The following is a 27881-nucleotide window of genomic DNA, read 5'->3' as shown; positions in this document are numbered from 1 at the left end:
GTCACGTTCTCGGAAGGTAAGCGGTGCTCCCGTTGGAGGCGGAGTCTGCAAAGTGACGGGGAGGAGGAGGGAGGGGGGAGACAATGGGGAAGGGATTGAAAGAGGAAATCCCTCGCAGTCTGATCAGTGTGCGTACAACTCGGCTGCGTGTGCTTGGACGCTCAAGCATCATCAGGTAAGAACACTTCTGATTTTCTCAAGACAAAATGTGAGCAACATCAAAAGGAGTTTGATGTGTTATGGCTGTCAGCGTCCACATCAGGTTGAACTACAGATTTAACACGCATGATATAATCGACAAATTATATAGATACGAATACATAATTGTTGGAGACTTAAATCAAAATATTCCAATAACAATATAATGTTAGTAGAGTCATAATATTACTAAAATAAATTCTCACTTTTGTTTGTCAGGAAAAAAAAATCATGAAATAAAATTCACAATGAATCAAAGTTGGACTTTATGCAAGAAAGAAATTCATAATATTGTCAGAATAAAGTCGGAATACACTAAGAGGGAAGCTGCAATTTTGCAAGAAAAAAAAATGCAATATTCCGAGAAAAAAATCTTAAAGGAATCACAGGGAGAAAGTTTGAATATAACCAGAGTTAATGTAAAGGTTTATGGGGAAAAAATCATGAATTAATAACAGAATATGAAAAATATTAAGAGGAAAGTCGCAATTTATGAGCTACCGCAAGATGCCATGAAAAAAGTCAGACTAGAAAAAAAGAACAAAGTCATGATGTTATGGAAAACATATCCATTATTTTACATACGTACACAAAATAAAATTATAGTTTGACATGAATAAAGCAATTTACAATTTTAGAAGTCAGACTTATATTATTTGATATATTTGATATATTAAATACTAATATATATAATAAAATTAAATAGATATACTTATATATTAAAAGGTAACTTTTACACCGGTCTAAATATTTTGCTGAAAAGTTATTAAAGTAATTTTATGATGGAAAAACTAATCATTGTCGTTGTACTTTTACACAAAATGAATAAAGCAAGTAAAAAAGTGAAAAAGTCATCATTTTACGCAAATGATATCATGATATCACCGCCTTGGGTTAGCATGATGACCTCTGAAAATGTCAAATGAGACGATATTTTCATCTTCAGCACGAACACTTAAACGCATTCACACACAATTTGCGTGAGCCACCAATTAACCACCACACACAAAAATGATGACGTTGATACCGCTCGCCGTTTATTATTTACGCGACGTGACTGGCGCCTTTATTTCGTAGGCGAGCTTTTAATCACACAGCTAACCACACTTGTCAGGTTTTAATTTACATCTAATGGCGCTACTTAAATATCCACCTCGACCATATGGCGCCGCGACCTCGCCGTGGATTACCACAAACACACACACAGACTACGGAGGAGGAGGAGGAGGCCGAAGAAGCCCAGTGATCTGAGGCTAAGGTAGCACAACAACTGCTGGTAATTAGGTTAATTGAGTTGGTCGCCCGTGCTCGAACATGATCAACTGGCTGGAGGCTCAACGGGCGTGATTGGTGTTGACACGCTTCTCCGCTCGGACCATCTGTCTACGGGCTCGCTAAGCCTCGCCACTCACAAAAGCAAGCCAAGCGGCATTCAAATGTTCGCCGCAACGTCCTTGTTCGCTTTCCTGTTATCAGTAAAAAATGAAGTGATCCAAAAATAAAAGATTACAATTTCATGCTGCACACACACTCACACCCACATTCGCTGTGCATAGGTCACTGCAAGCAACAGGTGGTCGGTGAGGTCGAGCAGCAACCATTTGAAAATGCCCAACTGGTAGAATGCTCGACGTGTTCAATATTTAACGTTTTGTTTATCACTGCAAATATAAATAAGCACATGGGGATTGATTTCGCGACATAAAAACTTCAGGCCATCAGTTTCCCCCTTAAGGCAAATAAATATTGCATTTAGAAAAGTGTCACCGCACACCAAGGATATTTTAGTAAAGGAAGACGAGGGAAATAACTCGAACTGAAATTGAACGAATGAAACGAAATCAAATAAAAATGCTTTAAAAAAAAAAATAGAACGAACGGAAAGTATCTATTAGGTTTAGATAATTAACTAAAGCTAACTATAATTATGGCGAAAATGTCCTTCTTTTTCGTCTTTGGCAATTAAATGGGGTTGATTTTAAATGTAGAGAAGGTGGAATACTCCTCTGGGAGTGCTCTTAATGTGTGTCGCACAAAAGCGACGTCATCGAGCGACGTTGCTACAAAGGAGATTAGTTCGCGTGTGGCTTTGGCTCGAACGGCACACCTGCTCTTGAAATTTAACTCAGTCGGAAATGCAATGCGCTAAGTAAAAAGTGCTTTTCATTTTAAAAAAAAAAAAATTTGAGTTTACAAAAAAATAGTACACAGTACAACTGGGTTTAATAATTGTCAAATTGAATTCAAACCGCAAATCCACTCTAGAAGATGGCAACTTAGCAAAGAAGTCATCAAAGTTTTATTATATTTAGGGAGCATGCATGCATCCGACTTTAGAAGCGCAACATGCACTGCACTTATAATAATTAAAAATCTGTGGACTGTTAAACTGTACCCGCCTGGATTATCAAAATGTTTTAAAAATGAATTTTTACTACACAATACTTGCCACAGTGTTTTTCTAATTTTGCGCACCAGTAAAACACCAATTTCCTTAAAACAAAAACTAATACTAAAACTAACTAATTCGGAACTAAAACGAATAAAAACAAACGAAGCCTCCCTGAAAACCAATTTAAACTAAGTCAATTTAAAAAACAAACCTCAAAACTTCTGCCTTCTATAATCTAGGACGGCGATACTCAAAGTGTCGGGCACGAACTTCCTTTAGTGGTACGGCCAAGAATAACTTCTTGAGTATCGTTCAGCTGAGGTAACTTTAGCATGTCCAATAGATTTGCATTTAATCTTTAGGAATTTTAGGAGTTTTCTTTTGGTAGAGGTTTTATGTGTTTATAATGAATCATTATTTAATTGGGGTATTTTTTTTAAATATTTTAGTACTTGTTAATGTTAAAGCTGTGCATAATGTTACACTGGTGTACAGTAACGTTAAATATATATTTTAGAAATAAAACCTATCTTGTTTCCTATCCAAGAAATCAGTGACGGAACCAAATTCAATCACCCACCTGGATAATGGACTTTCAACGTTGATGCTTAATCCGAAGAGAGTAGCATGGAGACAATAAGGAAGACTCCACATCCACTTCTTGTCCTCCTCGCTCTGCTCTTCCTGCCTGCGTCTTCCACTTCGGACTTGCACGACTTCCACGCCGTGCAGCCACGCTTCGTTTGTACACCCATTCCGGCAGACGCCGACCCCGCCTGCTTCCCCACAGTGGGTCCGGGCGCAGGGGGGGCGGCCCACCAGCAAAGCGCGCCTCCCGTCGGCTGGTGGGGAGCAAGCGACGAGGCCAAGACCACCATCCTGCACCTCCGCGAGAGCCTCGTGCGCCAGAAGGAGACCATCCTGGACCAGAGGGAGACCATCAGGGAGCTGACCGCCAAGCTCGCCTTGTGCGAGGGCTTCGGCAGGTCGGCTCACGACGAACAATCGGGGCAAGCCTATCATGACAACCGGCACGTTAATCTCATACCGGACTCGCTGCGTTCTGATGGAGCTGACGGCGCAAAGCACCAAGAGAAGGACGTCGTCAAGCACGTGAACTCGGAAGACGTCTCGTCCTCACCGGAGCAGATGGAGAGGATGCTGCAGGCGCTCAAAGAGAGGCTGGATAACCTGCAGGTGAGATGCGGCATAGGCACACGTGGCAAAAGTACACAAAATCTGTATTTTAGGACAAGTACACATCATTGGAAACAAAAAAGGAGGAAAAAAGTACAGATACTGACATGTACTGAAGCACAAAAGTATTTAGTATAATTTTTACTGCCAATTATTTTCAATACAGAGTAAAAAAAAATTACAAATCAAGCGCAACAATATTTGGTGAAATTTGATATGCCACAGTCAATGATGGTACTGGTGCATGGTGGCAAAGCACTAGTTATGTCTAAATGAAGCTCCTCAACTCACTTCAATACGCTTGTACTTCCTTGGCACCAATATGCCACAAGGTGAAGCCAAGGCACTACTTTTCTCAAAAAAAAGCTACTCAGTTCCCATGAACATGGTTCCCTGGTACCAAGATACCACAAGATGATGGCAAGGTACTACTTTTGTTCTCATGAAACTCCGAAACTCACATCAACATTATCGCTCGGCACCAATTTGCCACAAAGATGACAGCAAGGCGCTACTTTTCTCCAAATGAAACTCCTTCACTTGAAAGTAGCGCTATCAAGATGCCAGAAGATGATGGCAAAGCATTGATTTCGTTCACTTGAAACTCCTCAACTTACTTCTACATAGTTCCTTAGCACCAACATGCCACAAAATGACAGCAAAGCACTACTTTTCTCAAAATGAAGCTTCTCAAATTCACTTGAACACGGTTCTCTGGTACCAAGATCCCACAAGAGGGCGCCAAAGTAGTACTTCAATTAAGTCGACAAATTTGCAGAAGCAGTTGTTTACTGCATAATGAAAAAAAAAAATCATTATCACCCAAACATGTTCCTAACGTCTTATAGTTTTGCTAACATCCCACCACTGACCACCATGATTGTACATCGAATCTCTTCACGGGCACTCTGCTGAATTGTGATCGCAGACAGATGTCAGGAGCCTTGTAGTGATGAAGTACGGACGAGGGGGAGGAAAGCGGGGGGGGGGGTGCATGGCTCGAAGATCAGTAGTAATTATGGTGATCTGCCTTGACTGAGGTAATCGGACCACGCACTTGCACAAAGCCTGGATTACCTGACAGGGATGTCCAATGAACCACAATGAACCACACGGACAGGCCGTTTTGTGGACCACACAAACGGGACTGATCACCTGTCAATCACACACAAATTCATTCTCCACAAGCTATCCATTCATTTTCTTGTCACGGGAAAATAATCCTGTCGATTTGAGTTTTGGAGAGACATAAACGTGTCATTCAAACAACGCTTCTAACCACCCGACCACCGTGTGTTGCAATTCCCAAGCAGAAGAGGAACTCGTCCTTGACCTACTCCAGTTCTCTGAGGGAGCTTCTGCAGAGAAAGATCGACACTCTGGAGGAGCAGCTGCACCCGCACGACCGCCACCACCAACATCTGAACGACCACACGGATGACAACAGCGGCGCCAACCACACGGGACATTTTGACGAGCACAACGACGGAAGCCATCACGGGGACGGCGAGGAAAACCTCGATGGCGGTCGTGAGGACAACGAAGCAGACGGTCACGGTTACCACCCACGTGGGGGATACCACGGCAACAAATTGGACAACATGCTCAACCAGCTTCACCAGACAGGTACTCAATGGAGGAGAAAGTACTCACACGCTGTACTCAAGTTGAAGTCAACTAGTAAAAGTAGAAGTGCTTATTCAACTCCTTAATGCGAGTAAAAGTAAATATGTACCAGAGCTGGTAAAAGTAGTTTGACTCTGTACTTACGTAGAAGTACAGATACTTCTGTAGGAAAAATAATCAGGTAAAAGTAAAATAGTGATTCAACCCAAGTATTTAAGTACAAATAAAACAATGCTAAAAATATATATATATATTTATTTTAGGTAGAAGCACAGATACCTGTGTAAAATACTCTGGTAAAAGTATAAGCATTGATTCCATTTCTTTACTTAAGCAAAAGTAAAAAAAATAAATGAATAAATAAATAAAATAGGACTTGATGTGGCAAAGTAAACACACGCCATACTCAAGTAGAAGTACGGATAATTGTGTTAAACATACGCCAGTAAAAGTAAAGTACAAAAGTACAAAGTAAAAATAAAACAATGCCAGAGATTTAAAAAAAATACTTACACTCTGTACTTAAGTAGAAGTACAGATACTTGTGAGGAAAAACATTCTTGGGTAAAAGTAGAACTTGTTCAAATACTTTACTTAAATAAAAGTAAAAAAAAAAAAAAAGGACCAGTGATGGCAAAGTCCACACACTGTGTTTAAGTAGAAGTACAGCTATTGGTGTAAAAATACGGATTCAATTACTGTACTTAAAGTAAAATGTAAGAGTGGTCGAATGCACTCACACTCTGTACTCAAGTACAGAAACTTGTGGTGGGGGGAAAAGACGCTGGTAAAAGTAAAAGTACTGAGTCAACTCCAGTACTTAAGCAAAAATGCTGGCACCAAGATGGCAGCAAAGCAAAGCAAATTTGCGCATAAAAGTCCCACTGTCGTTAAATTTTAGGATCCAACAGGAAGAGCGAGACCGACTCCATCCAGCTGAGCTTCCCGATGCGCACCAACTACATGCACGCGCGCATCAAGAGGACGTTGCCGCGCGAGATCTTTGCGCTTACTTTGTGTCTACGGCTCAAGGCCGCCACCGGGCCCGCCATGGGGACGCCGTTTTCCTACTCGGCGCCGGGTCAGGCCAACGAGCTGGTGCTGATCGAGTGGGGGGGCAACCCCGTGGAACTGCTGATTGATGACCAGGTGATGGGGTACGGGGGGGCTCGGACGCACTCAAGTATTGAAAAAAAAAAAAAATCTCATCTCATCAGTCTCATTTTAACCACCTCGCAAATCTAATGTCGAGTGATGCATTGTGGGACATTTTGATAGTAAAAGCCAACTGGCCCAATATTTTTGTACTTTAATTTTTTTTTTCCCGAAATTATTGCAAAATGTGACTGACCTTTTTTGTAGGCCGTGTCCTTGCCCGTGACGCTGAGTGATGGCAAGTGGCACCACGTGTGTGTGACGTGGTCCACGCGGGATGGACACTGGGAGGCCTACCAGGACGGTGACCTGCGGGGGTCCGGCGAGGACCTGGCCCCCTGGCATCCCGTCAGAGCGGGAGGGGTGTTCGTCCTGGGACAGGAGCAGGTGAAGACAAGTCAAGAAGGCATTTTAGAATGAATGTGTTGATTTAAAGACAGAAGTGGCAAAAAGTAGCCACGGTCTGTTTAGTCGACATACGGATTGCAAGTCAGAACAGTACACTTGCCAAAAAAGGTTTATAATTGCCTACTAATGCCTTAGCACCAAGATGACAGCAAAGCACTACTTTTGTTGAAACGAAGGTCCTCATTTGACTTCAACATAGGTCATTCGCACCAAGCTGCCACAAGATGGCGTCAAAGCACTACTTTTGTTTAAATTAATCTCTTAACTTGCTCAAATGTGGTTTCCTGGCACCAAGCTGCCAGAAGATGGTAGCAAAGTACCATATTTAATTAAATAAAGCTAAATTAAACTCACGTTAACATAGTTCCTTCGTGTAAAATCACGAGCTACTTATTTGATCGAAATGAAGTTCCTCAAGTCATTTCAACATAGTTCCCTACCATTAAAAAAAACACAAAAAAATAAACTGTCAGTATAGTGCTGGTCCAACTTTTAAGTATAAAAAATAGATGGAGTAAAAAAAAAAAGAACCCTCACGTACAAAAGTAAAGCTTTTTTATCGTCACTTGGAATTAAACGTGTTAGCTAGCATTAGCTAGCTTTTGTGTTAGCAAAATGTGTTCCGATGACTTAGCGAAATTGAACGACTTTGAATTTGTACGAGCTGACTTTCCTTCCACTGGTTTCAGGACACTCTGGGGGGTCGTTTCGACGCTACGCAGTCTTTTGTGGGGGAGCTGGCTGACGTGCAGATGTGGTCCTCGGTCCTGAACGGGGCCGACATCCAGGGCCTGGCGTCGTGCGTCAGTCACCTGGCCGGCGACGTCATCTCGTGGTCGGACGCCGACGTGGAGCTGCACGGCGGCGTGTTGAAGGGCCGATTAGAACCTTGTCACTGAAAAAGACTCGGTCATCAAAATTGACGGTGATAATAGAAAAGACCGCAATACTGTAAATGGAGGTCAAAGACTTTTTTTAATGCCTCCAAAATGGAAATCAATGCCTTTATTTGAACTTTTTAATTGGGGTCACTTGTAAAGTCTTTTTTTAGTCAAGTCAGTTTTGTCATGCTGTTCATAATTTAGATTAATAGTTCACTTATTGTAACGATATGTTGACAAATTGATTTTATGGAAGATTTCCATATAAAATACAGCTAAATAACCAAAGAAATTGTCATCGTTTTGTTAGAGTTACACATAATTATATAGATTTTACTGAAATTCCTTTTTTTGACTTTGTATTGTTTAATCAATCTTTGTAATAGTGTCCTGTAAGAATTGAACCGTCTGTGGTTGTATTGTACTGTATATAAATTTTTTGTCATATTGTGTTTCCTCATATAACGTAACTCAATACGATGAAGACAATTTGTCACAAAATACTCAAAAGTATTATTACAAGTTGTGATCGTCAGAAAACAGTCCAGCTTTTAACAAAATTGCAGCATTAATAATACTAGGTTAGCATCAGGACTGTAAATATGCAAATGTTGGTTAGCTGCTCTGATTTATTCATAATAGTCTTACTGTAAGACTAAAGCTATCCGTTTGAAGTTTTATATTTTGGAATGCACAATTAAAAATTGAGAAGAGGCGATAAACATACCAGTCCATCAGAAATGCTAATTCCATGTCACTTCTGAATCCTCTCAGCTGCCTGACATCGCTTTGAGCTGTTGCCTAATTTTAGGATCAGCTGCTAGCAGACAAAACATTGGCTTAAAAAAATAAATAAAAATTCCAAAATAGTTCCAGAAAAGCTCCTGAAGCCCAAAGCGAGCAGGTCTGCGCGAGGCTACGGAGCCCAGCTACTGGTGATTGACACGTTCTATGTCTGCTAGGTTATTTTTCCTCGGGCATGGTGGTTTAAAAAAAAAAAAAAAACTTAAATTTCCCTTGAATTGGAATTTAAACTAATATTAATAATATTCTTAATTTAACAAAAAAGGTTGTTCACCAGTATGTTATTTCGGGGCCTCTCAATTTAAAATGAATAGAAACACACATCAATCAACAGTCAATCATCACCTTTTTATTGTTACACAGTAGTTTACTGGCACCAATGTGTGTGTGCGCTTTGCACTGTTTGCTACATTTACATCATATCTAGCTCCGTCTTCACCTCGCCGAAAGTAAATAAATAAATAGAATATAAAGACATTTACAGAAAAGAGGTGGCTCAGAAACAAAAGAGTTTCGGTGTGCACTGTTTGTAACCTTTTGCTGTTTTGACTTTTTTTTTTTTGGCAACGTTGCACTTCAAGAATCTCCAGAAGGTTGAAGAAGGCCAGCAAGCAAATACGAAGAAGCATGAACGGGACGGGACTGGCGGAAGGGCCGGGCCGTTGGAAGCTTTGGGAGAGAAAAACGACGAACGTAAAGGCAACTCAAGTAGTTTTTGTTAGTAAGCTTAGCCGCCGCCGCGGCTTTGAAGGTCCAAATACGATCAGCGTCATCATTCAGCCTCATACTGCTTCTAAAATATTAAGGAAAAAGAACAACTATCCCGCATGATGGTTGTGAACTGCTGAAGTTTAAAGTGAGGAGGTGATAGCGTTTTTAAATTTCACCGCGCAGTGGGGAACCTTTTTTTTTCGGACAAGGGCCATCGAAATATGTTTCGAAAATACTTCTGAGTTCGGTCCCCAGCCCTGCTCTCACTTATTGGTGAGCCGGTTCACCGACGCGCGGCAGTCGCAACAACAAATAAAGTGCAGTAAAACAACATAGCTTTAGTTTTGTCTACAAAAAAATCATTAACGCGCCAAATCCGATTCATCCGGAACAAGGTCACAGAACGCGTTTTATCTTGATGGTTGGATGGGCGCATATTTTGTGTTCCGCGGACATCGAGAAGCAAAGGAATGAAGAAACGCGAGAAAAAGTGTCGGATCATTTCATGGACGCTTTTGCTTAACCAGGCTAAACGGCAAATATCCTGGCAGCTCTTCTTCTAGGCAACGAGGAGGCACAGGCTAAAGACTTCTTTGGCGACTTAACGCCCGTCCACGTGCGCTCCAAACAGTAGCTCGTACAAAACGGTACAATAAATTAAATGGTCTCTACAAGTTGTGCCATAAACAAATCTATTTACAAGAACACAAAAAAAAAAGTCGTACGTGATAATGAGCTGCCTTTGACGAGAGGCCAGTTAAGGAGGTGGTCACGTCTTCATCTACTTGACAATATTGTAGGCTGGTGTAATGATGGAATTGGAGGGAAGGGGGCGGGGCCTCTGGATCCTACAATTGCTTATTATCATATAGTGTTCGCCCTACCTAGTCACGATTTTTTTCTTACAAATTCATGTTTTGTTTTTTAATCCACTATTATTCACTTTTTTGGTGCTTTTTCTGAAATGTCATGGGATGCCACAAGGAGGTGCCAAGGCGGCGTCTAATAGAAAAGCAGTTCTTTGGCACCATTAAGGTCCCAACAACGACAACGACTACAACGTTACATTCCATACATCGCATCTGTTCGGCTTTGGACGCAACTTGTGCATCAACTTGTGCCAAAGAACTATTAAGAATTGAGTTAATGGGCTTTATCAGGAGTGTTTTGGTGCCATCTAGTGGAACCTAAGGGCAAATAGACAACTTTGGGGGGCGGGGGCATCAATTAGTCAAGGAGTTTTGGTATCCAAGTCAGTTTGCTAAAATGAGAGAAGGAGCTTGTATTCAAAGCCATCGCTAATAAAAAAAAATACTGCGTAAATTCTACCTCATAAGTGCCAGAAGATGGCGGCGAAGCACAAAAAAGTAGCGCTTTGGCACCACCCGATGGCATTTTTTTGCCGAGGGACTATGTTGAATGGAGGGGATGAGCTTCTCCTAGAAAAACAAATAGAAAACGCTGAAGAGAGTTGAGGAGCTTTACGAGCAGTCCTTTGCCGCCATTTTGAGAAAATAATGGACGCCCACCCAAAAGGTTTGCAATTGCCGCAAGTTGGCTGAAAAACACAACCAATAAAGCGCCTCAAATCACTCCAACATAACTCAGGCACAACTAGGCCTATTAGACACGACATTGGCCTGTCTAGTAGAAGCTCCTCCCCTTACTTAAAAATAGCTCCATGACACAAAAATGCCACAAGAGGGCACCAAAGCACCACTTTTACACGTGACACTGCGGCATTTCAGGCGTTTCAGAAAGAGCACCTCCCCCCCAAAAAATAAAATAAATTGCACGTAATTGGGGGACCAACTGTATATGATGAGTATTTGCTGTTTAAACGTACGGGCGCGTTTTAGAAGGTGTTTTGAGGACGGCATAGAGGGCAGTATAGGGTTCGGTGCCCCTGGCGTCATGGATTGCGTGGTGATGACAATCGTGTTCAACACGGCGGCCACGGGATCAAGAAGGAGTTTGGAGGGAGGAAGATGAGGATACAAAAAAAAAAAAGGATAACAGAGGTAATACTCTAGGGCTGCTCTTCTTTCTTCTTCAGCGATATACGTTTCTTCCTGGCGGCGAGCATTTCATAGAAGGGGTCCACGCTGACCGCAGATCTGACGTGACACACATTTGCGGCAAAACAGGTGAGTTTGACTTTCGGGAATTAAATTCAGTTTTCCACTTATTCTAATTTCTTGCATGGTCTTCCGTTTTTGTTGCCGTACTTGATGCTGTGGATCCACTCGTCCTTCTCTTCGGGCGTGGGGGCGGAGATGCGGTACACCATGTGGTTTCCCTCCACCACCCGGCCGTCGGCTTCCGTCTTGCACGCCTTGATGAGCTGACCGCGGTTGTTGGGGATGTACAACTCGAAGCAGTTCTGTCGGGACCAGAAGAGGAGGACGCAGCATGAACTCAAAACACAAGTACCCAATGTTGATTTCATTCTTAGATCACATCATATTGTATTTCCATGTCTGGTGGTACCTTCCTTACCTTACAGGTACCAGTGCAAATGTGTAATCAAATCACCTCATCACACAAACTGATCAATCAAAATCAAAAGTCAATGAAAATACATTTTCAGCTATTATTCAATTGGTTCCACATAAATAACAGGCTTCATTCTATTTGTTCCGTTGCTATCCCAATTGTGACGCTTGAACACAATAAAAATAAAAATAAAAATTGGAATTGTGTCAAGCATGCAGGCTAAATCCAGCGCAGGCACAATAAACAATGATCTGTGGGGAATGCGATCTTACAGGTTTGCGTGGGTCCTCCACCTCACGGATGCTGAGGTTCTCCAAGGGGATGATGCCTCGAGGTTCTTTATCCTGTTAGTTTAACACACACACAAACACGCACGCGTTGAGAGCACAGGATGGACGGCTGCGTGTGAAAGAACCAAAGGCAGAACCTCGCTCAAGTCATCCGTTAAGACGTCGCCTCGTGTGAGGTTTGGGATTGATTTAAGCAGTGCAAAAGTCGCCCAACCAGTTGCACTTCTCAAGTGTTCAAAACATTCAGATGAACAAATGAATCGTTTTATGGCTTAAATAAAAAGGAACCTCCAACCAAGACAATTTTCCGAAGGACAATTTCGATCTACTTTTTAATATTTAAAACAATCTTGATGCAATATTCTCATATACTGGAATGAGTGCATTAGTTCATAATCATCAAAATTATTAAAAAAAAATCAATAAAAAAAATCAAAGCGGCTCCAGAAATTAGGCACTACCAGGTGCAGACTTACTGTTGTGTATTCAAAGTAGTAGAGACAGTTGTCTGTGAGGATGAACCACCGCCTTTTCCAGGTTTTCACTCGTCCCCCTGAAACGAAGCGACGACAGTCAGATGGAGTCGCCCGACGCAAGAGTTTACCCTCTAGCGGCTGACTACCTTTCTACACGCGTGATCGCAACGGTAACTTGGTCAGTACATACCTCCTGAGAAAACAAGCAGCGGCAGGGGAAGGCGGAAATTCGCAGGAGAAGAAGCGGAAGGCGAAAAGGGACCAGCGGATTTATTTAGAGGGAGACGAGAAAGGAAGAAAGAGAGAGAGGGACATGAAACATTAGTGACACATATGACAAGCCCCGCCATGCAACAACAGCTCCACGGCGAGCCCCTCGGTCGCCATTTTGTTGTCAGGTCGACAGACAAAGACCCGAGGGGACACGCCCACCACAAAAAACAAAACAAAAAAAAAAAAAAAGCCTCGGAAGAGAGCAGCAAACGTCCTAACATTTGTGGGCCGTGTTGGCTCTCTCACCGAGCTTGAGCAGCCAGCCCTCTCTGTCGGGGTTGAAAAAGGTGTGCGTGAGGTCGTTGCCGTCATCCTCTGGGATCTTGAAGGGCTCGTTTTTAATACTTTCGTACAGGTTCTCGAGTGAGAAGAGAAGAAAAGGCGTCAGTGCTCCGGTTTGATGTTTCGCTGCTCGCCAGTGCGGAGGATTAGCGTACTCGCAGGAGGTCCTCGGGCAGGTCGCCTCCGTCGTTGATGCCTCGGTTCATGGAGATGAAGCGGTCCACGCCCGGTTTGTCCCTCACGTTGGGGTTATGGAGGCTGGTGTTGAGCATGATGATGGCGAATGACAGCACGTAACACGTGTCTGCAAAAAAAGTGGCAACAATCTTTATGGATTTTCAAGAAAGTAAAATAGCTCTGTTGTGCAAAAATATCGCAATACATAATAAAAAAGAATAAGAGAATAAAAACAAACATATTTGGTTTGTGCGTGTGAGCGCATGTGTGTACCAGTGCTCTGGAAGACGCCGGGGTTACAGCGGCAGTATCTCTGAGCAAAGGCTTCCATCATTCTGTCAATCTTCTGGGCTTCGCCGGGCAGACGGAAACTCCACAAAAATTGTCTGCAAACATTTCCGTGACAAAAAGACACATGAGTCATTGAATCCGATTTTCATGAATTGTAGACGAAATGGAGCAAACCGATATGAATGGGAAGCTTGCGCTAAGCGCGACGTTAAATCCAGTTGATTGCAAAATGGAGTTGCCGCTTACCTGAGGGCCTGGACGAGGTTGAGATCGGTGAACTCATGCAAGTCGACGAAAGCCTGGAGGACTTTGATGTTGAAGTCGTCCCTGCAGCACAACAGAGACTGAACCATAAATAAGGGGCAGAATGAGATAAACATGCACAGTAGATTCAAATGCACCACCTTTCTCCGAGGTAATCGCCTATCGCCGTCTTGTTGAGGCCTTCGCCTTTGTAGAGGAACTGGGCGATGTCCTCCGGAGTGTGTCTGAGCAGCTCATTTTCCACGAGAAACACGATGCCCTGCAAAGACAAACACACACTCCGTCACCATCTACGCTCCCTTTCGAAAGACACACTATCCAAGCAATATTTGAGCGTTCCTACCTTTTTAGGGTCCATGTTGAACTTCTTCCTGCCCATTGCAACATGCCTATTTTTCTGAAGGGTTTTACTGCACAGTTGACAGAAGATAGGGTGTGATTACTACAATAGAAAGATTGTTGGCGCAGTGGAATTGAAGTAAACAGTGGAACGCGTAAGGTCAAAGGTCCAACAACTCAGAATTGACGTCACATTGTGTAAATATTGGAACCTGAACAGCGTCCTCATATGGATTATATTCAACATTGGCTGCTCTACGGTTTTAAGAATGTTGACGGCAATAGGTTGTGTGGTTTAAAGGATGAGTCTAATCATGTGTGATCTTACTAAAATTGTTTGAACCATTAATTCATAATGCAAAACAACAAACGGGCATCCTGTGGCCACTCCCCACCTGCCCTCTGTGCTGGCCTCCAGCCCCTCCACTTCCAAAATGGCCTCCCGGAGCTCCTCGCGGAGCCTCTGGATCTCTTGCAGCAGGACCCCCTTCCTCCTGCGGATGTCCTCCAGCTCCGAGCGCTCCTCTGGGCTCAGGTCTACTGGGACTGCGGGCAGGGAGGGGGGGGGGGGGGGGGGGGGTGGAAGCAGAGAAGAATGAGTCCGTTAGCTCTGCCGCTGCAGATATGACAAACACAGAGCTCTTACAATAAAAGAAGGGGTGTCTCTTTATTATCTTAAAATAAATCGCAAACAGCATTGTGATTCATATTAGGAATGACAGATTACTGCCATTGTTATCAGGAAGTTAAAAAGCTTGGGGGGGGCAGAATTAAATAAAACATACAATGGTGTGGACAGGGCATCCACCCATCCATTTCTGTACTACTTATTCTGTTCAGGTTAACTGGGACATAATGTTAGGCTTCACAGTGACAAAGAGGTGGGCTTATCAGCCTTAACGTTATGGGGTTCAATGGTTGTGTGTACTCTCGCTGACTACGTCAGTTTCCTGACACACCACAAAAACTTTTTTTTTTAGAGGATCTAAAATTAACTCCGGTCCCTGAGGGCTGGCCGCTTTTCTACATGTTTCAGTAGCCTCAATCCTCCAATACACCAGATTCAAATGATGAGTTCATCAGAAAGCTCTTCAGAAGCCTGAAAATGATTGTGATCATTTGAATCCGGGGTGATGGGGGAGGGAGACATCTAAAACAGGTAAGAAAGCAGTCCTCGAGAACCAGAATTCCGCACCCTTGTTTTAATTTCTACTAACGTATGAGTGGGTTTCAACCCAAAAGTTAATATGCCCAGATTTCCGCTAAAACCACAAGACCAAAATGGTGCAAGTAACAACACCATGAATCCAAAACAAAAATTAATGCCGCCACCAGCAACGCCAGCTCCAGTCCCAACAACCACGCCCACAGACCGGATCCAGCACAAAAAAAACAAGCGGCTTTACACAATCCAGGATTAAGAAGTATTTTAAGGAATAAGACGCATTGTTGGGGTGTTACGTGAAGCCCACTGACGCTTTTAAATGTCCACCGGTCGGCCTTACCTGAAAGGAAACACTAGCCGATATTCAAATCGATCGATATGAAGCTAACGTCTGCGTCAGTCGAACTGTTCCACAACAAGACCGTGCTAGACAATTTGAACAACCATTAAAGAGCATGTTCAGCTCGTTTGCGTTCAAAAGTGTAGTAAACGGCCTGTTCGTCGCACCTCATCAAACACATGCGAAAAAACGACTCGAGCTAGCCGCCGCTAGCTTAAAGATAACGTCTTCATAAAACGAGCTCCCCGCTAAGCGACTTACTGTAGTCCAAGTCATCCATTTTCGGCGCTTTACTTTTAGGCATAAATAGTTCCGAGTCGACTGTCATTCAATAGCAGAAAAATGTGGATATATATGCAAATATATCCTCAAAAGTGAAAGGAAAGAGGAAAAAACCACGACTACTGGTGGTTTCGATACGTCGGGCCGGAGACAAAGACGGTGCCCAAACCGGAAGCGATGGCTGGTGATCGAGGATAGTATTTCCGGTCAGAGTTTTATTTTTCAAAATAAGTGCTTAGATAAGATGGTAAATGTTATTCCGCTCAGATGGTTTTGGCTTTCAAAATGTAACATTGTGCAATTAATAAAAGGTTTCAACGTCAGTGCTAAACTTTCGATAAGCAAAACGCGCCATTAGCACACACACTGTAACATCAGGGAAAACTAGTCAAGTTTTTCAGTTACATTTATTCCAAACATATGTGTATTTTCTTCCATCATTTTAGTAATAAATGCAATTTCCTTACAAGCAGGGCCACTACCTGGACATTTCAACTTTAAATCCATTTATTCAGTTCCAACATCCATAGAAGGTCATTCTTAACATCTCTGGATAGTGTACATTTGGGCAAAAAGTGTAATTTGTGATTCTTCTTCTTCGAGGTGTTATTACAAGCCTAGATTGCTACGTCATTGTGGTAGACTCTAGCTGTACTGTGCATAAATAAAAAAAAGAACAGAAAATACAACAAGCGAAATAGCAGCCTGGTGAGCAGTGAAAAGTTATCGTCCACTTTTTCCGGTCACGCATGAACAAGTTTTTTCAACAGGGTTCTAATACAAAGGCATTGATATCTTCCCAAACATGCTCTGTGCTGACAAGGACCCAAATAGTTCACACACGATCTTGACTGATTGATACAGTGCACATGCTATTGATTTTGACCGGTTCATCAGCAGGTCTCAAAATGACATTTATCATCATTTGTCACTCCCTGTTGTTTTGAAATCATTTAAAAAATATTGGTGAGGTCATTTAAGGCAAAGCTCAACACATTACCATGATTTCGGTTGGCAGCGCACAGTCAGATTCAGTCTTCATCATTGTGACCAAAAAAAAAAGATGTTCATTTTGTTTGTTTTCTACATTCAACTTTCCCAGCTAAAAAAAAAAAAAAGAAAAAAAAGAAACTAACGAATGTAATGTGTTATTGTCGCATCTGCTCTAAGGTACTTTTCCTAGTGCTTTCTTTCTGTCCTGCAAATGTCTCAGCACCTTAAGAAAGTCCAACTTTGCATTCTAGTGTTGTGATTTTTAGCCTCTTTCACAAGACATCAAAAAGGCAGAACATCCACGAAAACAATTTTGATAAATGGTGAACAATTATACGAAAAAGAGGTGCTCGATCTCTTTAAGCAATGGAAATTTGAACATGAAGACAAAATCCTCACGGGATGTTTTGTGACTGTGAATGTGTGCGACTTCAAAAGTCAAAGCCTGGCACACTGAAGTACACTGGAACCCATGAATGGATGGTGGGCAAACTACGGCCCGGGGGCCACACGCGGCCCGTTTAACGTTTTAATCCGGCCCGCCGAACTTGAAAAAAATAAAATAAACCTTGTTAATGTTTTAATTTCTAAATACTGTGGTTTTTCAAAGACACATATTTTGTTGTAATGCTTTTGTTCACTTTCATTTAAAATTAAATAAATTTTTTTTCCTCCGATGAGGCGAGGTGACCAAAACACTCCATCCATCTACTCCCGGTCCGGCCCCTCTGTCGAATTTTCGAACCCATTGTGGCCCGCCAATCAAAAAGTTTGCCCACCCCTGCTCAAAACCGTTATTAGCCACTCTTGTGTTGCGTGACTTGCCTTAGTTGAAGCGAACGGCAGGACGTGTGTGAAAAAGTGCCTTGCGTTTATTCTTTGACTTTTGTTCAATAACCAGGGACAACCAGGTAATGTTTGCACAACTTGGCCAAACTAGTCCTCGTTCTGGGCCCGCCTCACCAGTGGGTTCTGCATTGTAGGACTTTACTGTGTTTGCAAATTATTAAGAACCTCTTTGCAAAAATTCCCTTTTTCATTTACATTTTGATCATGGAGGGTGATGGCAATTTCTTGCCTTGCTGAGTTCTGCGTAAAAGGCGGATAATGCCTTCTGTTACGGCTCTGTGAAAGAGGCTATCGTAAAATATTAAATGCACTCCAGAAGATTATTGAGTGCAACGAAATATCAACATCAAATACTGTTGAAGGTAAAGTAAGTGAAATTAACTTTGTTAACCACTCAAGCTCGAACATTGTCATGTTGTCTAGTGTCATTTTGCAAAGTCAATTAAATGTTCCTATTTCCCCGTAAGGCAAAAATACTGGTAGTGCTTCTGAGCAGGCATACGTTCATGTATACATACACTCAAATCATGCACCGTCTGCGCAAAAAATAAAAAAAAATAAACATTCAATTGATCTTCCCTCGTTATTCCAGGCTGTGCAGTTTTCATGCGTCTGCGGATTCGCTTGGCGTAATCTCACAGCTGTGCAATGCAGTGCAGTTTGCATCCATTTAAAAGAAAAAAACAAAACAAAAAAAAAAACATCACAATTAATCCCTGCATTCCTGTTCTTACGATGCATGGCTCGGTCAGGTAATCCCTTTTTTTCGTCAGACTGTGCAATCCAGGTTATTTCAGTCTCTCAGAGCATACGCGTCAACAGAAATGACATAATTCAGAAGTGAGTGCTTTTGATCAGCTTCAACCAATCCCTGATTTAGAACCTGGTGACCTGCGCTCCCGAGTCACCAACAATGAGGCGCGCCATGGAGGGATGAACCTGCAAATCACACAAAATGATCTTGAATGACGACAGTTAAGCAGCAAACAATAATAAAGACTCAAGAGCAAATTTTAATCAGATGGATTAATCCTTTTTTTATGCTGATTTAAAAAAATATATATATATTTTTTTGGTCTTTATTTTTTTTTAATTTGACCTATAAAAACTTGAGCAATAAGAATTTTTCCATGCGTTGTAATTTAGAGCTATGACATTTAAAGAAAAAAAAATCACCCGAGGTGCTGGAGAAAAAAATGAAGCCAGATTGGGAAAAAAATAAATAAATAAAATAAATAAAAAAAATAAACTAAACAAATAAATATGGAAAAGTTTGCTTGCATCTTTGATTAAAAAAAAAAAAAAGTAAAATGTTGCCTCCTCTAATTCAACTGACCTGCGCTTGCAAGGGCCCATACGGCACCAGCTCTCCGTCTACAGTGAGCGTCCCGCGTGCAGACAGAGGCTGCAGCCTGAAGGCGCGACAGGAAACGTGGCTGACGTACGGCGAGCTGACAGTATGGTGCGTTCCTCTCTCCATGGCAAAGAACAGTCGGAGTAACGTGGCTCTGGATATGCCCGCCCGCACAAAGGTCAGGTGGATGAGTCCGTCATCGAACTTGGCCTGCGGCGCGGCGTGCAGGTCGGCTCCCAGGTGGCTCTGATAAAGCGCCAAAACCAGGACAAAGTCCCCCTCTATCGTGACCCAGTCTCGCGTGGGAAGGGGTTGGTCCAGGGGGGGCAACAAGTCATCTCCCGGGACATTTAAAGGCAGCGTGACGTAAGGACGGTTCTTCTGGGGCCCGGCGGGTTCGGCAATGTCAAAGTTAAACGATGAGGACGGCGTGCGTATGGAGGGCGACGGCGAGGCCGACCCGGGCGTGTTGGGGCGCGGCGCCAGGTAGGACGAGGAGTGCGGGGAGGCACACGAAGGCGAAGACGGAGGTGTGGGGGACAGAGAGAGGGACAAGGAGGGAAGTTTAGGAGGCAGGGAGTTGGAGTGGGAGTGCTGCAGCAGCGACAGGGGCCTCGGCCGCGAGGAGTTCTGGTTCTGGTCCACAGTTCTGGGTTTGCACGAGAAGGGGGCGTGGCGAAAGGGGGAGGAGATGGTGAGGGCTCGTTCGCGGGCGACGTCCAGAGGGTACACCTCTTTCTGGTAGTAGCTTTCATTCAAGTCCTCGTCTTCCGCCCCGTAGGAGGGGCTGGAATTGCAGTCGGCTTGACCGAACAGAGTGTTGGCGATCTGGCTGGAAGGAGCGGAGTTCTTCCTGAGGGCCTGTCGGGCTTGCTGGACTCCATCTTGGTAGGTCAAACAGCCTTCACCTGTCTCCGAGCCGTCACCAAGCTCTTGAGCATGCAGCGCCCCTTCGCCTTTCACGCGGCCGACCCCGTTGCCAGCCTGATGATGCTCCTCCTCCATCTCACTCGAGTCCTCCTCCGTTCGTCCCTCATCCTCCCGTTCATCTTCGATCTGCGCCAGTCCGCCGTCCCCTCCCACGGAGCAGTCACCCCGTTCCCCCTTCAGCCTGGCCTCCTCCATCTCAACCTCCCCCTCGTTCTCCTTCTCCCTGTCCTCCATCAGGCTGCTGGCTCTCACCACGCCCGTCCCGCCTCCTCGGGCTCGCTCCCGTCTCCTCTCTCTTTCCCGCTGCCTCTCCTCCTTCTCCCGCTCGCCCTCGCCCCGCCGCAAACTGCGCTGTTCGCTGATGCCCATGTCGGAGGAGGTGCGATGGATGGGGGGTTTGCAGAAGCTCTCCAGGCCCTCTGTGATGCTTCGGGAGAGCGGCCTCCTCGGCGGGGGGGGCGTGGCGTCGGGCGACGAGGCCACAGTGGAGGGGGGGACGTAGGATAGACGCCCCTTGTAGGAGCGGAGGGACGCGATGCGCACCAGAGTGCCCAGAGTGAAACGTGCGGAGCCCAGGCCTCGATACCTGCCGTCACATGGAAAGGACTTCAGAAAAAAAAAAAAAATTCAGAAAACTCGCGCCACTATTCCACTGCACAGTATCTTTTTTCCCGGTGCAAAGGGGTCCCTTGTACATAAATTACCAAACAAGGACGGTACGAAAATGCTTAAAAAGAAACACATTTTGTTTTATTTCTGTATTTTTGCAAATATTAACTCACTCAACATTTAAATATTATTGAGGTACTAAGATTGGCCTGCATATCATTCAAAGTCCGAAGAAAAAAAAAAAATAGGCCTACTCACGTTGCTGTTTTGGCCAGAATAATAAGAGTCAGCCATCTGGTGGTGACAGGTGTCATTACAACTTAAAATTAAAGTCAACCCCTGTGGATTCACAATTTTTTTTCATATTTCCGATTTTTAATTCTTTTCCCCAGGATTTGTTTCCCCTTTTTTATCCCCGATAATTGAATGTTCCTCAGCAATTTTTGAAGAATTTTTGGGTGCTCGTAAAAAAATATATTTTCCTGAAAATTAATCATGAGGCCACTCGGCCATCCCCGTTCTAAACGGGTTTTGCTTGTGACGTGTTCAACGCATTAGGAGGGGTACAACTAAATCCCCCAAAATGTAATTGTCTGTTTGTATCGCTGATGTTCATTTATCGCAATTTCCCAGTACTGCTCACCTCTCACTTTCGATATCCACATCCGACACAAATCCCCAGGCGACGGACAGGAATGAAAAGAGCCTCCTGGGCACTGCCGTAGCAGCTCGGCTGTTGATGGTGGCGGGTGGGCTGGTCGTCACGGAGACCAGATCCATGGGCCGCACGCCGCCGCGACACAGCAGGAAGCAGCAGTTCAAAAGGAGAGGCTCCCGAAGGCACATGTCAAACCTAAAAGTATTTTAGAAAAAAAAAAATCGACGAATCGCTTAACGGTTGCACCGCCGCTTTGCCGTATCCGAACAGAACGGCTGCCGATCAACGTTCCCTACCCTGCATGGTGGTTGATGGACCCAGCCAGCGCGTTGCCAGAGCCGCAGGGCAGAATACCAACCGGCGTTTTAATTGCTTGCTCCCAATCTGGACGCTCCATTAAGCCGTTTATAACCTGCCAGATCAGAGCACATCATATCAGCATCAACGCGCCAAACAAGAACAACGTCCCCTTTTCGATTCTCACCTCGTGTAGGAGGCCATCTCCGGAAATGATGACGACGCCGTCCCACTCGGGGAGCGATATCTCTCGGATGAGCTCTCTGGCGTGGTTCTGACGCTCTGAGGCACAATGAGACGCAGTGGGCCACTCGTTCTACATAAAGCAGCACCGGCAAGTCGTCGTCATGAGCGGCGCTACCTGTCTGAATCAGGTTGTAGCTGATGTTGGCCTCTCGGATCATCGGCAGGATGTGCGTCTGGCACCACTGCATTGCCTGTCCTCGCCCGCTGAAGGGATTGACCAGCAGCAGTAGTCGCCTGGGACGAGGAAGCAGGCTTCTGGAAAATTCTGTAAAAAAAAAAAAATGGGGGCATATGAATGATTTACCCAAAAAATACTCCCCCAAAAAATCAAATATTGATATTTAAATATAAATCAGTAATGTGCATCCCCCCCACATAGGACAATTCAATACACTTTTCGATATGTGGGGTGCGAAATGATTCAACAACGGTTAATTTTTAAAGTGGAACGATTGGATTCAGTTTGACTCAGCGGGATTACGATTTGATCAAGACACTTGGAAGTCGTTTTGTAATTTTACATACAATTGAACGCGTTGGTAAATGTCCCTCCAATAATGAGGCTATTTGAGACGTATCATTATATTTCAAAGCGAAACGATTCGAGCATCTTCTAAATCAGGAGTGGGCAAACTTTTTGATTGGCGGGACACAATGGGTTCTAAAATTTGCCAGAGGGGCCGGACCAGGAGCAGATGGATGGAGTGTTTTGGTAACCTCACCTCATCGAAGAAAAAAAAAAAAAACATTTAATTTTAAATGAAAATGAAAAAAAGCATTACAACAAAATCAGTATTTAGAAAATAAAACAAGGCTTATTCATTTCATTTTTTTAAAATTTGGCGGGCCGGATTAAAACGTTTAACGGGCCGCATGTGGCCCCCGGGCCGTAGTTTGCCCACACCTGCTTTAAATTTAAAAAAAAAAAAAAAACGATTTTCTACTTTTTTCCCCCCTTTGTTCCACCCCTCTATATTCCACCCAACTCTTCCACACGCGCGGATTAATCTTGGATTATGGAACAACAATCCACTGGCACACGAGCACAAATCAACCGAAAACCAACACAGCTGCAGCGCCGGTGCTTGTCGCTTGGAAAAGTCGCTACGAGCGCTCCGACAAACAACAAACGTCGCACACAAAAGCAGCAGAGATGAGGGATGAAAAAGGCGGCTGGGTTAAAGCGAGGACAGCGATGGCGATGAGGAGCTTTTCGTTGAGGTCAGGAAACAAAAGGAGAGAGGGAGATTAGACATTAAAAAGAAGCAACGGAGGGAGGAAGGAGACAGGAAAGGAGGTCAGACGCTGCTGAAGTGCAGAACCGACCGAGAAAAAGGTCGACACACAAGTAACAGTGAAAACATCTCACGTGAATAATCGTCTATTTGACATGAAACGGGACATCAAACCATTTCTCGCGTGTCGGCCCGCTTGTTGTTTTGAACGACTTTTCTGCGTGCCACAAAAATGCTTGCACGTCTTGGTCACTATGACATGAAGCTATAATTAGCAAGCATCTACAAAGGACACAGGAATCCAAATGGAAGGAGAAAAGACATTTGGAGATAAGTCCGAGTCACAAAGTGCTCATAACTTAATAATGGAAACTTCAATACGGTAATCGCTTTTCATAAATTGTACTCATATTCTCAGAAAATGAGTCAGGCAAAATCCTACAACTAGCAGGTTGCAAAATATTTTAATAAAGAGGTGTTTGCCGTTGTTAAATAATATATATCGTATTTCACTGCATAATACATTAGTGACGGGTCTAAGAATGTGACATCTGCAAACACGCGTGTGCTCAGCATGCTCACCGGTTTCAGCAGTGACCGGCACCCCTCGGAGTAAACACTGCACGGCGGCCGACCATCGCTCCGCCTCCGTTCTGCTCTCGGCCAGGTAGGCCCTCACCTGGCGGCGGCGCGACACCCCTTTGCGCCGTTTGCCCGGCGGGTACCAGTAGAGCACCAGGAGAGGCGGCGCGGGGGCTCGGGGGCAGCTGCAGCCCACCAGCTCCGACAGGGGCAGCAGCAGACGGTCCTCCTTGCCCGGCCGTGGCGACAGGCGCTGGATGTGGATGTGCACGTGGGTGAGCGTCAAGGCGTAGTTGGAGGCCGGCGCCAGCGTGGGTGAAGCGGCTGGGGAGAGCCCGCCCGGACCGCCGGGGCTGTTGGGGCAGCTGTTGTTGTTACTGCTGCCGCTGCTGTTGTTGTTGTTGTTGCCGGACCCCCAGCTGGCAAACTGGCCGTGCAGGAGGGCTTCCGATGGGGGGAAGGACGACGGTTCTGGGGAGCGCATCCTCGCTCGCCGGAGGTGGACGAGCGTTATCGGGGCAAATAAATACCAAATGAACGATTAAAAAGCGGCGGGCAGGAATTCAAACGTTAAAAAAAAAAAAAAGGTTTTGTTCCCATGTGTCCTTCTTAGTGTCTTCATTGAGGAAGAACGTCAACAGTTTCCAGGTCAGAGTTTAAAAAGAAGAAAAAAAAAACGGAAGCTTCCAGTGTGTAGCTCTACAGTTCACTCTCCGTCAGTCAATATGTAAAACAAGTCATATCCACGAGGTAAACCGATAACATCACAACTTAAGGCAACTTAGCAGCTACAAGATAAAAAAAGGTATAATTTTTAAATAATTAAACAAGTTTCACTGAGAAGAATGATCAAATGAGTTAAGACTAAAAAAAAAAAAAAAAAATCAACACCTTGACTGCACAAGGAGGCTAGAAAAGCGTCATTAAATAAACATTTGCATTCCTGGGACGAACTGGACGGGCATGAAAAGTGCAGGATTGTTCTTGATTTGGACAAGAGATGATAATAATCATAATAATAAAAATATAAGGGACAGGGGGTCTTTTTTTCTTTTTATCTGTCCTCCATCTGAGTGGTGACAACAGCAGAGAGACAGGACGACAAGAGACAAAAAACAAACAAGAAAACGGACACACACACAAAAGACAAAAGGAAAACTGCGAGACAGGTCCAGGTGGCTCCTTGTCATGGTATTAAAAAAATAAAATTAAATAAATAAAAAACTCCACGCGTCACGTTCCCTCACGGAGGTCTCGGCTCCTGGAGAAAAGACAACATTGGAAGTCAACTAGATTTTGTTCTTCCAATGAACATTTTGTGAATTTAGCGCGCTTAGAAGTTGAACCTTGAACATTTCAATCAAAAAGTGCCGACAAGGCAATACTTTGATGATGAAAAGACGAAATGAGAAGTTTTCCCATTTTGTCGGCGAAAGCGTAGCTCCATGCAGAATTAAGAGGCAAGCGGAAGATGTGGCCATCAGGGACGCGTGATGTGCGAGTTTCGATTTTGCTGAGACACGTTGTGAGTCAAAGTCACACCGGCGGCTTGCTGACGCATTGCAAGCACTGTGGTCAAAAAAAGAACATTTTCCGACTGTTTTTTTTTTTTTAATCGATTTTCCTTTTCATAGCACGATATTAATTCATAAAACCATATATTGATATTTTAATAACGACTTTTCCCCCATACATTTTGTTTTAGTATTACGCTTGCAAACGTCCCTCGGGCAATATTTTGAATTCACCTGAGCGTGACAATAGACAGCTTGAAGCGAGCAGTCAGTTTTAATTGCTGACCATCTGCCAAAAATGTATGGAATGTAAAACAAAAAAAAAAAGTGGTTAAATGTGCTCATTGTTCGTTAGCTGAATAAACAAAAACACTCGCGAGAAATGACTCAACTGTATTTGAATTCCAGCCAATAGAATCAATCTACAAACATCTTGACACACCGAGAGAAGACTTGAACCCGTCACGTCCAAAACGCATCAAAGCGCAGTGACGTTTCAACCAGCGCTGCTTTGATATGTCAAAGTACAACGCTTAACTTTACGAGGCGCTCATCTCTTACTTTCAACTTTTACAACAGTCAGGAAACATTATGCAAGCCGCGGCGCAGACAGAATCAATGCCTGGCCGATGTCCTGTTTTGATAAGGCTCGCGTTCCAATAGGAGCAAGCCCCACGGCCATTGTTGCACCTTTGGTCCTTGAAGCAGGGCGTGGACACGTCAAATAATAATACAAGCAACGGGCTAATTTGGACTCCCGCACAATGAAGCTGTTGTTAACTGACTTGTGGGGGTATTTTTGGGCATGTGTGGGCAAGCGCTTGCGTTTAACCCCTGACGGCATCGTATTGTTAGACGCTCAACGGTAACATTAAGCTGTCAGTCTTGTTTGGAGCCGGGATTCCAGTTTTTAGCTCCAGATCCAAATGAGAAAGAAGAGTATTGTTTTCAATTATGTTGTGTAGACTCTGCTAAGGGATTAATTAAAGCACACACATCACTCAACTTTTTCTCTGTTGTCCGAGAATAATGATGAATTGCCTCCACTGCTGTCTTTGTTAGCATTGTGCAGTTACGGCCAAGCGGCCTCTGCAAAAAAGGTTTGGAAGCACAGAAATCAAACTTTTCCAACATGCCGATTAATCACTGCTTTTGGTGCATAAAAACGGGCACCGTATCTTTGGCATTGGCAATGTTCGGTGCAGTGGACCGTTTGATTGCTTTCCGTAATCTTGTGATATACAAACATCCGTAAAGGGCATCTGGCATCTTGTGGGCCCTGATGAAGTGCAAGTCATGTCATCTTCCTCATGGTGTTGAGATATGCTCGAGTGTAGTTTGGTTTTGTTATCCTTGCAATATGTACATATGCTCAGTATTTAATGTTCCACATTGAGGGTGGTCGGGATTGAATAGATGGGGACACTTTTCTGTTTAAAGTCTGGCTGTTTGAAATTGTACTGTGTTCTTATATGCTCTTTATGAATGCTTTGATGTCTACTTTGTTTTTATGATAGAGGCGTTAATTATGTGAGTCCTCTTGGCCAGATCACCCTTGTGACAAAAGTTTTGGATTCTGGTTAAATATTTTGATTGATTGATTGATTGATTAAGAGCGAGGACGGGCTTTAACCGACGGCAGCACCAACGACAATATTTCTTTCTCGAGCGATATATAATAATTCCTGGTTAAACGCATCAATCAACCGTTCACTAGTTCTTTGATGAACCATATAATTAATTTTGACAATTGACAAATCTTTAAAAAAATGACTCATTTTTGGTAGCCGAATTTCGAGTAAAATTGAAAACTACGCGTGCCCGTTGAACTTTAGCCGGTGTTGTGCGGATGTTAGCTAGATAGGCTTGAAGGGTCGAGATAAGAAGATAGATTAATTTCCAAGTCCTAGCTACGACACCGAATGCTAAATGTTGTAATTTGTTTATTACGTTGTAATTATCGGCGACTTTGTTTTGACGTTAGCTAAGCGTGCTAAAGTAACGATAGTCCCAACTGGAAGCTAGCTGGTTGCTGGCGGTCTTCAAAGACGTCAACCGAATTAGTGTAAAATTGTAATTAAATGGCTATAGGATATACACGGAAACCATCAAAAGCTCGTTTTTTTTTTAAAAATATAGTCGCGACAAACTAGGTGTCAGTCGCATGGAAGTTGGCGAAGACGACACTAGCAAGGTTTGGTTTATGATTCAAAGCAAAGGTTTTATAACGCCGACACCTTTTATGAAAGAATGTGTTACTAATTGAATCGAAATGGAATTGAAAAGAAACCTATAAGACAGCGCCGTACCTCATCATGCCTGCCGTGGACAGCGGTTGGTTCTCGTGCCAAGTGCGGTGTGCTGCTTCTGCTCCTGTTGTTGCGCTGCAGGAAGTGTGCGTGCTGCTGCTGCGTTGAGCGGCGCAAAGGAAGCCCAATGGCGAGATGGAAAACATTGCAACACCCTCCGACATTCTCCAATCATTGACAGACCATCGCTCACTTCCTGTTTGGACCAAAATGCCTCGGCAGCCAATCATTTCCACCACACAGAACCGCGCATGACTT

General features: G+C 43.8%; 3 protein-coding genes across 3 annotated transcripts; 1 reads left to right on the top strand and 2 right to left on the bottom strand.

The window, feature by feature from the left end:
• Nucleotides 1–122: 122 nt before the first annotated feature.
• On the top strand, nt 123–8304 carry LOC148328683 (neuronal pentraxin-1). The gene is made up of 6 exons (XM_088307676.1): nt 123–175; nt 3138–3787; nt 5101–5413; nt 6315–6562; nt 6776–6955; nt 7666–8304. Exons 2-6 carry the CDS (start codon nt 3218–3220, stop codon nt 7873–7875), a joined length of 1521 nt encoding a protein of 506 aa, XP_088163802.1. The 5' UTR covers nt 123–175; nt 3138–3217; the 3' UTR covers nt 7876–8304.
• Nucleotides 8305–9624: 1320 nt separating this feature from the next.
• Nucleotides 9625–16225, bottom strand: cyth2 (cytohesin 2). Its single transcript, XM_088307677.1, has 12 exons — nt 16027–16225; nt 14656–14806; nt 14265–14331; nt 14062–14180; nt 13904–13984; nt 13640–13752; nt 13345–13493; nt 13154–13265; nt 12635–12711; nt 12141–12212; nt 11601–11755; nt 9625–11489 (listed from the first exon to the last, which is right to left on the bottom strand). The coding sequence occupies exons 1-12, from the start codon at nt 16091–16093 to the stop codon at nt 11402–11404; spliced, it is 1251 nt and encodes a 416-aa protein (XP_088163803.1). The 5' UTR covers nt 16094–16225; the 3' UTR covers nt 9625–11401.
• Nucleotides 16226–17932: 1707 nt separating this feature from the next.
• Nucleotides 17933–27699, bottom strand: sphk2 (sphingosine kinase 2). Its single transcript, XM_088307598.1, has 8 exons — nt 27624–27699; nt 23801–25061; nt 22099–22248; nt 21925–22019; nt 21737–21852; nt 21426–21635; nt 19226–20759; nt 17933–18828 (listed from the first exon to the last, which is right to left on the bottom strand). The coding sequence occupies exons 2-8, from the start codon at nt 24282–24284 to the stop codon at nt 18766–18768; spliced, it is 2652 nt and encodes an 883-aa protein (XP_088163724.1). The 5' UTR covers nt 24285–25061; nt 27624–27699; the 3' UTR covers nt 17933–18765.
• Between the last annotated feature and the right edge of the window lie 182 nt (nt 27700–27881).

Source organism: Idiotropiscis lumnitzeri, chromosome 10 (genome assembly GCF_059441095.1).
Source record: "Idiotropiscis lumnitzeri isolate Australia: NSW breed Sydney's pygmy pipehorse chromosome 10, RoL_Ilum_1.0, whole genome shotgun sequence".
Classification (NCBI taxonomy): domain Eukaryota; kingdom Metazoa; phylum Chordata; class Actinopteri; order Syngnathiformes; family Syngnathidae; genus Idiotropiscis; species Idiotropiscis lumnitzeri.
This window is presented reverse-complemented; position numbering and strand designations above follow the sequence as displayed.